The following is a 19,332-nucleotide window of genomic DNA, read 5'->3' on the forward strand; positions in this document are numbered from 1 at the left end:
AACTTCTGTGAAGTCTGCTTGGGGGGAAATATCTATTCCAACACTTCCATGCAGAAATCCTAAATCTTCAAGACATTGTTGCATACTCAGGAGCCATACAAATGTCCTCCCATTGTTCCTTTGTATAGTGCTTTCCATTCTCACTCCCCAGTCTTTTCTAACCTGTTCTGATTAATTCCCATAGTTATCATGTGTTATTTTATATATATATATATATATATATATATATATATCACTTTTTAACAACAGCTGCTGTTCTAGACTCGGCTGAAAACTCAAATCAGAGTTGTTCTTTCACTTAACAGTCTCCTGTCCCCCTTTTCTTCACTAAACTTTTATCAGTCCCTGGCAGGGAGGATGAAATCCAATCCATAGTCCAAACTTCTGCTTGGTCTCCTCCCACTCTCTTAACTTTCCCTTCCTAGATTCCAGTACCCTGTCTTGTTTCTTTCATAAGTCCCTGCAATAATGTCCAGTGCCCACTTACGTATTTTCTATGCCCCTGCTTGCAGTCATCCTCATTAGTACAATCTCTTTTCACCATTCGAGTGTTGGCTAAATTCTTATAGGTTCATAGGATTATACTAGGCTGTTGGCCGGCGGCCCTTATAAGCCTAGCCAAGAATTTGACCGATGTTCCCTCAAAGGTCAGCACCTGTTTCCCCTGTCCAGCAGAGACACAGGTGGGATCCCAGGGGTGTATTTTCGGATGTTCTTTGTGTTTCACTGTTGCAGTCATTACAATTGGGTTATCCTGCTGGCAGGCTACCCTCAGTCGGCCTAAATTCCAAAGTCTAGGTCCGGCATCGGTTGCTGTCGCCTCTTCCCTGATGTCAGTGCACCAGGGGTATAAAAGATGCAGCCGACGCCATTTTCTTCAGTCTTTCTTGCTGTGCGGTGCCCGAAGCAAAAGCAGTTTGCAAGTGCCGGTTGGCCGAATCCTGAGTTTTTCAAATTCAAAATTCAGATCCGAAGTCTTCATTAAAGCTAAGTACCCCGTTGGGGAAACATTTTTCTTGCTCCAGACCGATGTCAGAAAAAGTTAACAATTGTATTTCTTGTGGGAAGCAAATACCTCATAAGGATTTTCATTCTTACTGTATTCCTTGCCTAGGCCGTGACTATAACATTGCTAGTTGTCGGTTTTGTGCTAGATTTAACCAACGCACTATTAAGCGTCGGTACGATTTTGCATTCCATTACTTTGGCAAAAGATTTAATTACGTAATGTCGTTGGAACAACCGACTACTGGAGTTTATAAAAAGTGCAAGGAAAAAGAAAAGGACAGGCATCCAAGATCCAAAACCGACGAGGCTTCTGCTAGGCCTGTCGCCGGTTCTCAATGAGGTGCTTTCGCAGCCCCTGACGCCCTCTACCTCAGAGCCACAGGATACTTCTGACTCCCACGTGGAGCTGACGAGGCCACTGGAAACTCAAGGTATTGGACACTCGGAAGCTATCCCCTCAGATGGGGCCAGAGCCGCTGAGCAGGCATCGGCTTCTGAGGGTCTTTTCAGACCTACACAGTTATATGTGAAACCTACTTCAGCTTCAAAGGCAAAGACTAAAGCAACTCTAAAGACAAAGAAACAAGTACAGCATTCTCCTGGACAGGCCTCCATGCCTAAGAAACAGATGCTTAAAATGGTCGAAGACCTTATTACATTGATCAGGGGTTCCCATCCCCCTTCTGATAAGAGGCCTAGGCAAGAGGTAGAATACGAATCTTCAGACCAGGTTTCCATTTCCTCTGATTCCTCATCTGAACAGGAATATTCTCTTCCTCCCTATGAGGACTCTGATGCTGAAGAATCTATCCCTTCAGCCTCCCCTCCTGAGGATTATTCTTTTGGGGAGACACTGCATACTACGAGGGAGCATTTCCACTGGGAGAGCCAGGATTACTCAGAATCCAAGAAAAGGCTCCGAGACTTCCTTTTATTGCCTCAACACAGGCCCCTTGCTATCCCACCTGTTTTAGACATTGTAGATGATGTATTTTCAGAGTCCAGTCTATCTCCAGACTCTGTACCACCAGCTCCTGTTAAGCCAGACAGATACTACAGGGTTCCTGATTCACATAAATTTCTTTATAAAAACCCTGCTGCTGACCCAGAAACCATCTCTCAGGGTCCCAAAGGGATCGGGGCTTCTACTGCAAAAAACCCTATCCCCTCTGATAGGGATTCTAGGGCCCTAGACAGATGGGGTAAAAAGATTTATACTTCTGCAACCTTGGCTGTAAGAGCCTTAAATTGCCAATTTCATATGCTTAAATATCAGCAATATCTTATGTCACTGCTTAAACAGAAAATGTCAACAAATTCAGAATGTGCAGACAACAAGGAAATGCAGGATTTATTGCATGCAGCTGAACAAGTTGGAAAGCATACTTTGCAATGTGGTTTTGATTCTCTAGAGGCCTCCTGCAGGGCCGCTGTTACAGGTTCTGTCATTAGGAGGCATGCTTGGTTAAAAGAACAGAATTTGCCTGATCATGTTAAAGCAAAACTATTAGATGCTCCATTACAGCATGATACTTTGTTTGGTGTTAAAGCAGAAGAGGTGTTGAAGAAAATGGAGGACAAAGCAAAATCTATGCAAACAGTCAAAGATTTCTTGCAGGTACAGCCTCCCAGGTTTAGCAGGAACTGGCCTACAAAGAATTGGTCCTTTCCAGTGATGGATAGGCCACAAAGAGGCAGATACAGATGCCCCAGAGGCAGATCACAGCCCCAGGACTCATACAGGCCTAGACAATGGGGTGCTTCTACCTCCAAGTGCAGAGAGGAAAAATCACAGCCATACAGGAAACAGTCTCAATGACTTTCCCCTTCCAGCTCCAAGCACTTATCTTTTGGCAGCCCCTTTGGGGGGGGGGGGAACTAGCACTTTTTTCACAAAACTGGCACATGATCACCCAGGACAAATGGGTTCTAAATATAGTATCACAAGGCTACAGGTTCCACTTTCACACCCTGCCAAGGCCAAACGGTATGCCAGACCTGCCACGCAATCAATGGGCAGAGGCACAAAAACAAGTTTCATCCCTCATGGACATGAGGGCCATTCAACAAGTACCAGAGCAAGAGCAGGGACCAAGGATTCTATTCAAGACTGTTCTTGGTACCCAGAAAGGACAAAGCCTGGAGACCAATACTGGACCTGTCTATTCTAAACACATATCTGGATATTCCAAAATTCAAAATGTTGACTCTACAGCAGCTTCTGCCCATGTTGGGCAAGAAGGCTTGGCTTGTGACTTTAGATCTAAAAGAGGCATACCTGCACGTCCCAATCAGACAAACATGCAGAAGATACCTCAGATTCAAAGCTGGCTCAATGCACTAGCAATTATCTGCACTGCTTATCTACTGTGCCCAGGGTCTTCACAAAGTACCTGGCAGCAGTAATTGCATACTGCAGACAAAGAGGAATACAAATATATCCTTACTTGGATGACTGCCTCATTGAAGCAGAGAACAAGGGCATTCTACTACAGCATCTGGCATTTGTAAAGAGATTACTATCATGGCTAGGGTACACGGTCAACGAACAGAAATCAAAACTAGTACCCTCTCAAGAGATAATATTCCTGGGTGCAAGCTTAAAAACAACTGCCAGATGGCTTATCTCACGCCAGACAAGCGAAGACAACTGACTACCTATTTCAAACTGTTGGCAACAAAGGCCCAGTTATCTGCAAGAAAAATTCTGCAGGCTTTGGGCTTCATGGCATCCTGCATTCTACTAATTCCATATGCAAGACTGCATATGAGGAAATTTCAATGGTACCTAAAAAGTGTTTGGACTCATCATTGCCACAGCCTGGAAACAATAGTTACTCTCATTCCCTGTCTGCAACAGGAGTTTCGATGGTGGGCGAAGGCCTGTCACTTGAACAAGGGACAGCCATTCACTCTACCTCCAGCCACACAGACATTAACAATGGATGCATCGGATTATGCCTGGGGAGCCCACATGGCAGGAAGATGTATTCAAGGCACGTGGTCCACAAACCAAATGCTTCTACATATCAATCAAAAAGAGATGCTAGCTGTTCAAAATGCCCTGACAGCCTTCAAGGACCTACTACATCCGGGACAACTACTGATAAAACAAGACAATACCACGGTCATGTGGTACATAAACAAGCAGGGAGGCACTCATTCCTACCCCCTTTGCAGACTAGCCATGACTTTGTGGGACACAACATTGACTTACCAAGTACATCTGCAGGCATAATTCCTGCCAGGAAAGATAAATACTCTGGCAGATGAACTAAGCAGAAACCTCATGGATCCCCACGAGTGGAAATTGGATCCACAAGTCTTCAGCATGATAACAAGGAAATGGGGATGCCCGGACATAGATCTATTTGCCTCACCTCACAACTGCCAACTAAAGAGATTCTGCACAAGGACTTATCACAGACAAGCATGGAAAGTGGATGCCCCATCTTTCAGCTGGAAAAATTTAACAGTATATGCCTTTCCTCCTCTGCCTCTCCTCCCCAAGGTACTCCTAAAGGTCAGACAGGAGAAGCCAAAAATGATACCGATTGCCCCAGACTGGCCACGCCAGTACTGGTATCCAATCCTAAGGAATTTGTCTCAATGCCCAGCCTGGACCTTACCTCAAGTACCTCATCTACTGTCCCAGCAGAACAATCAGATCCTGCACAGCCAACTCAAGACCTTAAATCTGGCAGCATGGCAGATAATGTAGTCATACAAAACACACCTCTCACTAAAGCGGTGATGGATGTCATTTTGGAGGCCACGAGGCCTAGTACTAGAAAATCCTATGCTGGAAAATGGAAGAGATTCTGTGCTTGGAACCAGGCACAAGGAATTGACACAGCTGTACCAAACATTCCTCAGATTTTGCAATACTTGACTGAGATGCTGGACAAAGGCCTGTCTTTTTCATCTATAAAAATTCATGCCTCTGCCATTTCGGCTCATTACAATACAGAGCCACCAATCTTTTCTCATCCTTTGTTAAGGCAGTACCTCAGAGGGGCCAAAAATGTAAGGCCTCCAAGGAGATCACCAATACCTGCATGGGACCTCAATTATGTCTTGGAAAAACTCACCCTGCCTCCTTTCGACCCAGCCGCTGCAGCTGATATAAAGTTTTTATCTTGGAAAACAGCTCTGCTCCTAGCAATAACTTCTGCAAGACGAGTCTCAGAGCTATAGGCATTCATGGCTGTGGAACCTTTTATCATTTTGTATCCAGACAGGGTTTCTCTGAAGACAAACCCGACATTTATGTCTAAGGTAGTGTCCACTGTGGCCCTTCACCAAACTATTAATCTGCCTACCTTTTATCCAAACCCACAGAATAAGGGGGAGAGAATTCTGCATTCTTTGGACATACACAGGCAGCTACGCTTCTACTTGAACAGAACCAGAGCTTTCAGAAAGACAGAGCAATTACTAGTGGCATATGCTGCAGGATCACAAGGAAAATCTATCTCAAAGCAGACTATTTCAAAGTGGATAGGCCACTGCATTCGTTTCTGCTATTCTCAACATGGCAAGCCAGGGCCTTAGGGCATTAGGCTACATTCAACCAGAGCAGCAGCCTTCCTCAGGGGAGTACCAACCAAAGACATTTTAGAGGCTGCTACTTGGAGTTCAGTGCACACGTTCACAAAGCATTATCACTTACCACTCTACTCTAAATCCAGGGCAGGCTTTGCCACTGCAGTTCTGCAGGGCCTAATAGCTGCCCCTAATGCTGTTTAGCTCCAGCCTCCCAAACTTAGCTTTGGGATTCAACCCAATTGTAATGACTGCAACAGTGAAACACGAAGAACATAGTACAGTTGTGTACACTTACCATAAATGTAGATGTTCGAGTGTATTCACTGTTGCAGTCCAGGTTACCCACCTGCCATCCCCCATTTCTTTGCTGGAACTTATCTGTACTTCTCTATTCTATACAACCTATGTGGTGTATTTGCTTGTAGACGAAGGCAAAATATATACTTTGGTACATGCATGTTTTATTGACATATTTTTAGCCTACCCTTTTGGGGGCACCTGACATCTGGGGCAAGAAAAACTGAAGAAAATGGCATCGGCTACATCTTTTATACCCCTGGCGCACTGACGTCAGGGAGGAGGCGACAGCAACCGATGCTGGACCAAGACTTTGGAACTCAGGCTGACTGGGGAACTGCCTGACGGCAGGATAACCCAAGTGTAATGACTGCAACAGTGAATACACTCGAACATCTACATTTATGGTAAGTGTACACAACTGTACTTTTCCCATCCAGTCATCCAGGTTCCTGTTAAAGAGGGCTAGAGAGGTACTCTGCTTGACATGAAGAGGGAATCTATTCCACAGATGGGGGAGTCTTTGCGACACAAATCTATCCCGCCAACAAGTTCTATTAATCTCACAGACCAGGTTAAGGTCTTGTGTCTGGGTTGCGTGAGTGGAATTTGACTTACAGATACGCAGCAACTCCATCAAGGCTGGGTCTGAGATGGCCTTGTATGCCAGACACAGGGTACCTCTGAGCAAGTCTGTATGAGACTGAGTAGAGGGGCAGGGTTCTTAGCCTATCTGTATAGGATAGTTGTTTGAGACCATGGATTTTCCTGGTCAGAAACCTCTGTGGTCTCTCCAGCTGCTGCATGTGCTTGGCAAGGTACATGCCGAAGCGGGCATTGTACTCTACAATGGGTCTGATAAGGGAGGAGTACAGGGATGTTATGACCTTCTTGTTCTTGGATGAAATACCCTTATTTATAAGGTAGCCCATATAGAAAGCCTTCTGTACAACGGAGGCAACATGGTGGTCAAAAGTCAGGTTGCTATTAACCTGGATGCCCAAATCCCTCATGACTGATTGCATGCTTAGTATGTTGTTATTAGTGTGATAATTAGTGGGGATACCATTAGTTTGGGTAAGGTCCTCTTGGAGGATGTTCACATCACTAGGGGAATTTAAGACAGTGTGCAGCTTGCAGTCATATGCAAACTTAGTCAGCCACAGGCCACTGGTTTTGGCTTGCACCTCAAAAAAGTATATCCCAAACAGTAGAGGCCCCAAGACCGATACTTGGGGTACACTGCTCGTTACGGGTCTACTACTAGAGGTGGCTTCCCCTATTTTGACAGAGTAGGTTCCATCAGTGAGCCAGTCAGCTACCCATCTGGTAACATTCAGGTTGATGCCTAGCTGGGAGAGTTTATCTATTATGCCCGAGTGGGGAATAGTGTTGAAGGCTTTGGCTAGGTCAGGGTAGACGGTGTGCACCGTCTTCCCCTCGTCCATGGCTGTAGTAACTGTTTCAAAAAAGTCCACCAATTTTAACAGGTATGATCTCCCTCTGACAAAACCAAACTGTGTGGGGTCAGGTTGCCAATGTCCTTGTTTATAAGGTCCATGATAATGCGTTCCATGGGCTTGCAGATCAGGTTAGTTAGGCTGATGAGACTATACTTGCCTGAGTCAGTGGATGCTCCACCTTTGTGTAGAGGGATGACAGTGGCTGTCCTCAATTCAGCTGGGATGAAGCCGGTGCTCAGGTTTTGGTTGAATAAGGTGCCTAATGGAGCTGAGAGCTCATGCCTGAGTTCATGTAGGATACAGCCAGGGATGTTATCGGGTCCCATGGAGACTGTATTTTTTGCCTTTCAGAGGGCATTAAAGACCAGCTTCCTGGTGATGAGGGGAGGGGGGACAGGTACTGGGGATGTCCTGGTTTACTGATGGAGGAGACAGGGGGTGAAGTTTTCACTGAACCTGTCTGCCAGCAGGTTGGCTATATCTATGGTGTTTGTGTATGTGGTGTTATTGACCAGCAGTTCAGAGCAGATTTGGTTGTTACCTTTGAGATTGTGGATGTATGTGAAGAAGGCCTTGTGATTGTCCTCAGTGGATGTGGCCAATTTGAACTCGAAGTTAGCCTTAGAGGATTTCACCAGTGAACTTATTTGCTTGTTCAGACAAAGGAGATATTGCTTCCAATTTGGCACCTGCCCCTTCTTATTCCTGGACTGCATTTTTTTTCCTTTTATTATAGAGTTTGTTTATTGCTGCTGTCCATCAGACAGGTTTACTGTTCCTTCTGGAAGATGATTTGGTCCTGGACCAGGTCCAGGATATTTTTACCCCTTGTTGGGGTGTTCACCAGCTGATCCAATGCATTGTCATTGACCAAGTCGAGGAATCTCTGGATGTTCATGTTTGGGCTATAATAGGTCTTCCAATCTATGGCTGGTTAGTTAAAGTCACCCAGGATCAGGGTAGAGGGTTAAATCTTGATGGATTTAAGTAAGTCCAGATAGGTGGAGTGTGTGTCGTAACTCATGTTTGGGGGTCTGTAGCTAAATCTGCCCGCATTTTAATATCATTTCATTCCACTTTGACTTGTAACCTTTTGTATTATGTATATGAGCTTTAACTATGTAACTAAAAAAGTATTCCTTCAAGTCTGGCAATGCTAAACCACTTAGTTCTATGGGAATAAACACCTTATTCCACTTAACTCTTGCCCCTTTTCCCTTCTAGGTACATTCCTTCAATTCTTTATTAGTTATGGTCCACAACTTCTCCTCTGGTTGATAAAAATATGCCTGACCTACGTGTATTTCTCTTATCTGAGGTTTATACTGTAACATTCAACCAGGGAAAGTAATTTCTTTCTTTACTATCACCAACATAAACCGTTTTACAATGTAACACGCAGTTTACTTTAAAAAATTGAATCCACACTTATTACTAGAAAAAAAAACACACTTTTTTTTTTTTTTTTTTTTACTTTCAGTCCCTGCATTATCCATCTAAGCTCATAGAATCATCTCACTAATTTAAAAAAAGGCAGCAAACTTACAGTCTTTTTAGCCACATTTTACAAAAGCTCAGTTCTCATATCCAAACTACATCTTATGAAAATGATATTTTACAATTCTTCCATTTATTTTCCAGTTTCACATTATTGTTGGTCTTCCTCATCATCTCGACCACCCAACCCTGGTCTCTGGTTCAAGCCCAAGATATTCCTGCTTTTCTGTTTAGCTTCTGGGCTTTTTTTTCTGTTGTGCAGTCATTTTCCTTTGGAGCAATGGAAACGGTTCAGTTTTCACACTGGGAGAACTCTAATCAACTTGTTGATCAGTGTGTGGCCATCTTGGAATTATCAGTCTTGGTATCTATTTTGAGAATGCATAATACATTGTTTTTTTTGCGAGTTGTAGCCTTTTCACATAGCATTGCTAACCTGCAAAAACAGAGGGTTTGGTAACCAAGAGATCAAAATGTAATTAATGCTTACAAGCAGAAGACTTGTGCAGGATGCCAAGTTCTGTAAGGGTTCAGTGTTGAAGATGGTGGCATAAGAAACAAAGGAAAATGTCATAAAAAGGTCATTGTACAATCCCATGAGAAATGTCATAAAAAGATCATTGTACAATCCCATGAGAAATGTCATAAAAAGGTCATTGTACAATCCCATGAGAAATGTTATAAAAAGGTCATTGTACAATTCCATGAGATTGCCTGATTCAAGGACTTGTTGTGAAAATGCTAATATCAATACTTACATACTCTCACAAGAAATTTCACCTAATATATTCAATTTATTAAGCCAAGCTTCTAGGAAGATGTAGTAAGCAGAGAAGTATATGTAATCTACATCAATTTCAGCAAGCACCTCTCCCTTATTCTTGATGATAGTCATAGCAGAACTGATCTATTTTTAGGGTGGAACTTAAGGAGGTAAACTTGGTGCCAAACTGTTGTATGGTTAGTTAACAGAAAGACATTAAAATGACACTGCTGCTAAAAGATGGAGGCCGACTACTGTTTCACTTTAGAGAATTATACTGGGTCCATTTCTCTTTACTGCAGTTACATGCATGTAGCACACATTACTTCAGAATATTTGGTACACATGAAATACCTGTCTGCAGATGGCGTTTGCAGTAAAATTCCAACTGTATGACCCAGTAGGCGGGACCGTATTTTTGATGTAGGTGCTTAAGTAGACCAGCTTCCAGATGCCTGGCTGATTGTTTGGATGCCAACTTTCTTTTTTTTTTTTTTTTTTTTTTTGGGGGGGGGGTGGAGAGAAAGTGGGATGGTAGGGATTCCAGTAGGCAGAGGCATAGCCAGTGTGGCAGGTCTTGTGACATGGAAGGGGAAAAATTGTGTTTGTTTGCAAAAGTATTCTTTGTTAGCAATATTAAACAGCAAAAAGAATGAATGAATGGACTAAGTAGTCTCATTTTAGTTGCAGATTTTATGGGAGAGGGGGTTCACTTTTTTTGCAGTGCAAAAATGTCAATTTTGATTATTTACTTATCTTATTGAGCAAGCAGGTCCAGTGTTGTAGTTTAAAAAAAAAAGCTATTCAGTTTATTACTCCTAGTACTTTGTCTCTAGGAACATTTGAGAACACAGTTTTTATTTTTGTCTTCAGTTCATAGTTTTCCTTAGCATCATTTCACTTTAATTGCACAGACTTTGTTTGGTGGGGATTGCCGAGACCCCAGGCTGTGTCAGTCTGTTACCAGCAGCTTTATTTTCCAATTCAAGTGCAGGTAACTCTCTTGTTTCTTTGTATTACTTTTAAAGAAAAGAGTTTAGTTTGATAGTTCAGATTTCCTTATCTTAAGAGTTATGTTTGGTGAGTACATTCTCTCGTATTAATTTTGTAACACTTTTTCTAGTATATTGGGACAGCGAAAGAAAAAAAAGTGTAAGTAGGTATTCAGTGGAATGCAGTCCATTTGAATTCTGAATTCAACAAATCAGTCTAAATTCTGCCAGAGGATGGGGCTCTTACTACCCTGAGGTAGAGTGACTTCTGATTTTACTAAAAGATCCAGGGGGTGCAGCCTGCTATGTAACAATATTTGGGAGGGAGACACCCCCCCCAACACACACACATGCACACAAAAAAATAACTTGGTTTTAAACTTTTCCTATTATACATTTGAAAAAATGTTTACCTACTTAATTCAGGAATGTTGCCTTCAACTAAATGTCTCAGACCCAACATAAGCATCACGTCAGCACTAGGGAGGTCCCATTTCGTATGCACTTTACAGTATGTATCCTTCTAAGTACATCTTCACTGTTAATACAAAATTAAAATTTTAATATTAGGAATGTTATGCTTTGTGACTGTTTAGTCACTGTAAAAAAAAAAAAAAAAAAAGTCCATCTCCACGGTTGTCCTCAGCAATTTCCTTACCTTTCCTCAGGTAATAAAAATACATATGATAGAATCTCTGTGGTCCTTGGCCCATACTGGGAGAGGTACCCAGCACAACTTTAGTAACATCTAGGTTAGTAGTAGGAAACTGGTTGTCAAAACAGCATTTTCTATAGAAAGATTTGTGTTCTGGGGAGTACCTTAGATCATTAGAGAATATGGTGGCCAAGAGAAAAGCAGGAAGGTTTCTCCTTCAGGAGTAGACTGTAACAACTGTCTTCACCCCACTTCTGTAAGGAAGCTTGTCCCTTTTATAGCAGAGCCAGTAACCATGATTGTAAACAAAAAACATCAGGAGTTCTTTGTACCAGATGCATGGAAAAGCATAAAAATTATCTGTATCTTCAAAGGCAGTGAATCACATGTAGTTGGGAATTACTGATCAGTTTCCATCCTTAGTCCATTAGCTTAAACTGTTGAACAACTAGTATGTCAAGACAGGAAGATTTGGTTAGAAGAAAGCATGTCAGAGACAACTCTGCAGTTCTACCTGGAGACTGACTCATAAGAAACACAGAGTACAGGTCAAGCATAGAATATGCCAAAGCAGGAATATGTGCCTGGTACCAAGTTTCTTTGGAGCCATGCTTTTTTGGGATATAAAAAGAGTAACATAATTTTGAGAAATGTTAGAGGAAAGGTAAAATTCAGTAGGTTTCACATCCTTGGCTAAAGAAGTTCTGACATATGTGAAACATATGATTGGATCACAGCCTATCTAAGAATTGGCACTTGTTACTTTTTATAATTCGTAGAAAATAGGTAAATAGATATGGAATAGTGATCTATGCCTGGCATATAAGGCATCCTTGAGCACTGCTCTGATGAATGTTTTGCACACCTGCAAAACAAACAGCATTGGAACTATTAGATCTAAAGACCTAAATTTTGCTTGCAACATAAATAGGACATGTTGGACAGGCAAATATGTATCTCAGGGAATTATCTTTCTCTGGAACGGGCTCCCCATCCATGTGAAACAAAGTCCCTTCCCAACCCTGTTTAAGCGTAACATGGACCACTGGATTGGAAATTGAAAATTCACCCCTGGTCTGGCACCCACATCTCTGATGGACAGGGGCAGTCAGTAAATCATGTTGTAACCAACAATCACCCCTATATAAATGTCTAAAACATATAACTTGTGGGACACATTTGGGTTGCATGGCTAGGCTTATAAAGACCATAGTAGTCGTTAGCGTAGTGTACACCTGTGAACCTATAGAACAGTACCAGAAAATAAGTGATTGGATAATGAAGTACAAATTGGGGAAATAAGTATTAAAAAGTGTGTATTTTGGAAGGGCAGTTGCTCACAGCAGGTGAATTTGTAATGGAATAGTTTGGTTCAGTAAAAATTCCTGTTTAATAGTATATTTATGCCTTTACTTTTTGTACACTGCTTTAGTTATTTTACAACACATTTGCACTTGTTTGTGTGTGTGTGTGTGTGTGTGTGTGTGTGTGTGTGTGTGTGTGTGTGTGTGTGTTTATATATATATATATATATATATATATATATATATATATATATATATTTTTTTTTTTTTTTTAATTGGGATACATTTTGCACATTTTTGTAACAGACTGCTGCCACTGTTCTTTTCATTAAGTGCCATGAAATCATTAACATCCTTCTAAGCTACAAACAGCTCAGCAAGATAAAGATCTAAGTTTGGTTTTCGGTTAGCATTTTTATATGGAACTACCAGTGACTGGGGGACAATCTGAACAAATACATTTTTCAGTTATTATTTTTATGTGAAGCCACATTTACTATAGACTGGGTCAAATGAAACAACTTAAACCTCCTCCATTGTTCCTCTTTTGGGTTTGGCATAATGGTTAAGGTGTTTACCTCACAGGTGTAAGGTATGAGTTTTAATTCTCACCACTGGGAAACTGGCTAGGCTTAAAATGGCCCAAAAAGGCATCTAGCCAAGTACTTACCTATCTGCTGCTGAGGACAAGACTTACAGATGTAATTGTTTCTAGGCATTGCAAAGATTATGATGACCTAGAAACCCGTGCTGTCTGGTGGCCTTGCTGTTATTTTTGTTTGTCTTTGTTATTGTCCATGTTTGAACAATGTAAGTTTCACACAGACTTTGAGTCGCTCATAAAACACATCATCGGGCTCCTGGCTGTGCTTAATATCTCAGCATCCCAAGACTGTGGGGATTGTATTCATTTATCTTTCGCTCTATTTTGGTCTTACCAGTATATATGTGTGTGTGTATCTTATATACCACACTCTGTATCTCTGCTAGTTACTCTGGTATAACTTACCTTTTCATGCAGCATTTAGCAGTTGCTTACACTTTTTCTTTTCTCTTTCCCCACAGAACAGCCTGGCATGCTGTGCAGTTTTAAGATTTCCACAGCCTGGTCCTGTGCCTGGTGCCTGTGTCCACAGGCTGATAAAAGCTTCAGCACAGGTAAGGGTTTAAGCTATAAGGAGAAGAAAATATATGCTTGGTGCCACTTAGTGACTTTATTGCCTGTGACTTATCATGTATGCAACAGTACTTTGAAAGGTGAGTGACTGTCATATGAATAAAAATGTACTGATGATTATAAATAAGAACATAAAACTGCACACCTTTGAAAGTAGAAAAAACAGCCAGAAAGCACATGATATACCATCTATTTTAAATCAGCAAGAGTTGGCTGGATTATATCATACAACTGTCCCCAGAAGAAGACGTCTGGAAAAACAAAAATAAATCCATTTTGCAGCACAGCAAGCCATATGATTTGTTTCGGCTGTATGAGTCAGTAACATATTTAGACATAACCAAACAGGTCAGTTTAGCTCCTAAAAGTTAGCTAACTTATGTGTAGATATAGAGAAACTTTTAGAATGTGAGTGATCAACTAACATAGCCTTCTACTCACCTATACAACTGCCCACCATGCATGCGAGTGAACATGGAAATATTCAAGCCTGCTTTTAAATTTCTTCAGCTGGAAATGTAAAAAGTCTTTTCCAGATTCTGACTAAATTGTGAATGAAATGATGCTTTTACTTGATCTCTGAGACAGAAAGTGTGTGTGTGTGTGTGTGTGTGTGTGTGTGTGTGTGTGTGTGTGTGCACGTACATGCGTGCATGTTTCGCATGCACACAGGCTTGTGTTTACCCCTCAAAGTGGGGGTAGCAGTGTACTGCTTTTGTTTGTCATTAAGGAGTTCATCAAGCATGGACTTTACATAACTCATCACATCAAAAAATGCTATAACTCAGTGAAAGAAATAGAATTATTTTGTTTTCTTGGCATTCTCTGTGGTTCACAGTTGGTACTTTTTCCCACTTATATCAAGCTAGAGTTACAGACATATAGTAAGGAAGGGTGGGAGGCACACTACGCTACATGGTGATATGAGAGCAAATCCTCCCAGGAAATTTTGAGTAATGTTTTTGATGTTACTTTCAGGATGTCAATGGAGAATGGAAATTTTTTTGCATAGCAATCAGAAAGTTGAGTCAGCAGTGCTGTTTGATAACAGCGGTGTCGTTCTCACAGCTTTTTCATATTGCAGGAGTGGTCGTTTCCAGACAGCTGTAGACATGTTCTGTCAGTGTTGCAAGAGCTGTGTAACTAACTTATTGTGCTTTTCTGTTAACTACGTTTGTAAGGGGAGGGTACAGCCCCCCACACTATGCATCATTTAAAAATCCTAACTGCAAGGGGGAGGGGGTTTAAAGTGGAGCAGTATCCCTCTACTCACAAAGAAAATGAATGATCTTTCTGTCAAATATAAGCTGTCTACCTGTCAGACTGCCTAGCTGTCTATCAACCTATCTAAATTAAAAAACACGCACACAGAAGGGTAAAAAAATAAAGTATTGCCACAGCTGGTTACCAAGTAACAAACAACTCCATGTGCTCCCATATTCATGTCACCTGCAACACTGGATCTGCACTTAAGGAAGGCCTGGTGTTCTCTATTATAGCCATTTTCAGGGGGTTTTATTAGTCATTGATGAAACATAACTATGTGTGCTGTTTTTTTTTTGAGTGATCGTATTATATTTGCATTGGAGTGCAGTCCCCACAGAAAAGTCGTTTTTGTATTTTCCATCAGAGAAAAATAGGTTGGCAACTATCTCAATGATTGTATTACATTTTTGTAAATAACTTGTTGACTGAATCTCCAGTTATATTTAATTAAAATATCAGTACTGCACCTGTGAATGTCAGCATCTTTAGTACTACAACACCTGTGACAAATGTTTATGTAGTATGCTGCTTCTGTTTTAAGATGGCTATAATAGCTGTGACAGTTGATTTTATGTCAAAGAATACATTCTGTACATAACTTGGGTATTTAGAGCACTACCTTTCTTTCTTTCTTTTGACACTTGTGCCACCTGAAACAGTTGGCCTGTTTGTTCGTTCTTCGCTGGGGGTTGGGGGGGGTTGAAGCTCAGGATTCTATGTCATTCAATGGGCAGGGGGGATGCAGCTCAGGATTCTGTGTTTACAGCCTGCAGGGGGGACATAGCTCAGGATTCGGCATCATACAGTGTGTAGGGGGATGCTGATCAGGATGCTGTGTCATCCAGTATACAGTGGAGTGCAGCTTAGGATTCTGTGTCATCCAGTATATGGGGAGGGGTGAAGCTCAAGATTCTATGTCATTCACTGTGCAGAGAGGAAGCAGCTCAGGATTCTGTGTCATCCATTGTATGAGGGAGTGAACTTAAGATTCTGTGCCATCCAGTGTGCAAGGGGGACACAGCTTAGGATTCTGTGTTATCCAGTATATGGGGAAGGGGGGATGCGCCATAAGAATTCTATCATGTAGTGAGAAATGCAGCTCAGGATGCTATGTCATCCAGTGTACAGTGAAACACAGCTCAGGATTCTGTGTCATCCAGTGTACAGGAGGGAAGCAACTCAGGATTCTGTGTCATCCATTGCACAACAGCAGGATGCGGCTCAGGATTCTGTATCATACAGTGTATGGGAGCGGGGGCAGCTCATGATTCTGTATCATCCAATGTGTGGGGGGCACCTCTCAGGATGATTGTGTCATCCAGTGTGTTGGGGGGGGGGTGCATCTAAGCATTCTGTGTCATCCAATGTGCAGAGGAGACACTGCTCAGGATCCTGTGTCACCTGTTGTACTGTGTGAGGGAGAAGCAATTCAGGATTCTGTGCCTTGTCATCAAATGGGCAAGGGGGGGACAGAGTAAATTAGACCAGTAGAAAGAACTGTGCCTGACAAAGCTGTGACAGAAGAGAAAAGTATTAAATGTTGGGACACTTGAATGTTTGTGGAAGTTATTCACTGTACATCTGACATACGAGATGCAGGTTTATCCTAGAAGTCAAGGGCTGTCAAGAGGTAGTTGTTGGATTCAAGCTGCTGTATGCACTTTTGTAAGAATATTTTTTTCTTAAAGGATCAAAGACAGTTTTGGATGCAGAACAGATTATGTAGGTAGTAAAAAATAAAGGTTAGACAACAGAGAGTGAGCCAGCAAGCTGAAAGGGGACCACTCTTTTCAGTCTGCTGACTAAATAAAGCCCATACAGAGACTTTGCCAGTGAAACATTTTTCCATTGTTCCAAAGGAAAATTCTTAAGCTGCAGGGGGGGGGGGGGGAAACAGGAGCTGACTCGAAAAATCAGGAATTTCTAGGACTTGAACCAGGGACCAATACTGGGAGACTAAAATGAACAGTAAAAAGATTAGCAACAATGTGAAATTAATAAATAGGTGGGAAAAACTGTAAAGCTTCAGTCCTAATAGAAATACTCTAGAGATATGAACTGTAGTACTATAAGAAGTGTATGAGCATTTTTGGAATTCTGTTGACTGTGTTAAACTGATGGGAGAACTGTATAGCATAAACCCCAATTTTTCATTGGTGTTTAGCAGGAATCTGTAACTATAGGTAACTATAAATAAAAAAATATTTTGTTCTTATTGCTACTTGTAAATTTAATGCCATATTATAAAATAGTTCTGTTTAGCATGCAGTCAGAGGTGTTTTAAATGTGAGGTCAGGGAAGTTTTATCAATGACTTTATAGATATGCTGTTGATATTAAAGTAAGAAGGTTAGTTGTCTTAGTCGTAATGTTTCTAGGCTTTACACTGTAACAAGATAATGCAAGTCCGGAAGGAAGGAAGCTAAACTTAATAGAATGTAATGATCTTGAACTGCTGGGGTAATGTAGAAATATAATAATCATTTTATAAATAGACTAAAAAGGTAATATTTTTCTGGCTTTATACAGATGGATGGCTAGACTAATGTCTGTAGTTTAAGCTGTGCACAGTTTTTTTAAGCAAATAGGTTTAAAAAAAGAAAGAAAATTATGAAAAGCATTAAAATCCATTTCTTTCTTGCATTTACAAAGTTACTAGCATATCCCCATTAGCTCCTGTTTTTAATTGAATACAAGCAGCCAGCAAGTGGGAGCAGTTAATCATGAAAGGTCTCAGTAGTTTGCTGTGAGTAAAATCTGCAAAGTACAACATATTTAACTTTAAATGGATATTGACAAGCAGTTCAGTGAAAATACATGAAATTTGAAGCTGTGGGAAGTGAATAGTTATTATACAAGTAATTTCCATGGCAGCCTTAGTATTTTAATGAGTTAAAAGTTAGTAATTTAGATTATCCATTTAAGGGTAGCCAATGCAATTTTTCTTAAGACTAAAAATTAATGTTTACTAAAAGCATGTAAGCAGATTTTCACATCTGGGAGGAAAATAGAGATAAATATGAGCAGATAGCAGTCTGTTAAACTGGGAACATAGGCTCTAAAATGCACTCTAACATTCTTAATGTTTGAAAATGTAATTATTGTATGTCCATTAACTTGGGGCAACTGCTCCTGTTTGGAAGGATACATTGTTTTTTTTTGAAAAAAGTATATAGTTTTGTGTATTTGCTTAAAAGTATTTTTTTTCTCAAAACTGTATTTAGTTTTATGATTCTTGAATGTTTTTATTGAAGTCTGTGAAAATGTGGCATGGGTTCAAATAAATAAAAAAATCCAAAGGACTGCTGGAGAAACCACTCAAAAACGACAGCCTAAGAAACCACCACCCTTATTAGATGTAAAAGTATAAAAACATAAACGCTCCAACTACTACACACGTTTTCGTCTAAACACTGATAGATTTCCTCAGATGAACGACCCTTAATTGACAATCAAGGTTTTAAATGTTCCGTTCGTGGAGCTTACTATAATCGACAGTTTAATTTCATTGGTCAATGTAGATTTTTGGAGTATTAAAGGTGGTGTTTTTTTAGCCTGTCATGTTTGAGTGGTTTCTCCCGCAGTCCTTTGGATTTTTTATTTGTTCATGTATCGTTTTGGAGCTTGTGGTCTCCTTTTCGTTTTTATTTATTTGTGGGTTCAAATAGAGATGAGAAGAAGTAACTGCATACAAGATGCGCCTGCCATTCATTAATGTGTTCATGTAAGTTCCAAGATGAAAACCTGTAGTCAGAAAACCTCTCCTGTGTAATATGTGGAGGCAATGCCTTTTTATCAGAATGGCTTTTTGCCAATATTAACACAGAATGTAAATTGCCTTGTGGGTATACACAAAAAGCAAAGGGTGCTGATTTATATTAAGAAATGGGCACAAATAACAATGATGCAAGAAATGCATTTGGACAGAAATAAACATGTGCATTTGACAAAGTAGAAATAAATAAATATACCGGATGGTACCAATAGAATCCTCAGCCAAAAAGGAGAACGATATGATGTAAAGAACACTGACGGATTCGGCAACCAGGAAAACAGATCTGAAGATGTGAAGATCTGAGGAAGCGCACTATCGGTGCGTGAAAGCGCTTATCTGCTGTTATTTTATTTAATAAAGAGTTCGTGCATGGCATTTTGAAGTGGTTCCTGTTTTCCTGGTTGCCGAATCCGTCAGTGTTCTTTACATCAGTGCATTTGACAAAGTATTTCAGGGTTGTCATTCAGCAAAATATTAGGGACAAAGACAAAGGGAATGATAGTTATTGTGAGAGGGACTCCTATGGTGATAGAAGAGGAAATAAAAGGCAATAATGATAGATTTGTTGTAGTAAGGGGTTATTGGCAG

At 40.8% G+C, this 19,332-nt stretch overlaps 1 protein-coding gene across 1 annotated transcript in view; it reads left to right on the forward strand.

Annotated features, from left to right (window-relative positions):
• Positions 1-19,332, forward strand: part of DCAF4 (DDB1 and CUL4 associated factor 4) — a 693,896-nt gene that overhangs the window by 447,617 nt on the left and 226,947 nt on the right. The window contains exons 9-10 of the mRNA XM_044074668.1: positions 10,491-10,570; positions 13,593-13,685. Coding sequence (XP_043930603.1) covers positions 10,491-10,570; positions 13,593-13,685 — 173 coding nt within the window. The remainder of the gene's footprint in view (positions 1-10,490; positions 10,571-13,592; positions 13,686-19,332) is intronic.

This window comes from Protopterus annectens, chromosome 6.part0 (genome assembly GCF_019279795.1).
Source record: "Protopterus annectens isolate FY-2018-M chromosome 6.part0, PAN1.0, whole genome shotgun sequence".
Classification (NCBI taxonomy): domain Eukaryota; kingdom Metazoa; phylum Chordata; order Ceratodontiformes; family Protopteridae; genus Protopterus; species Protopterus annectens.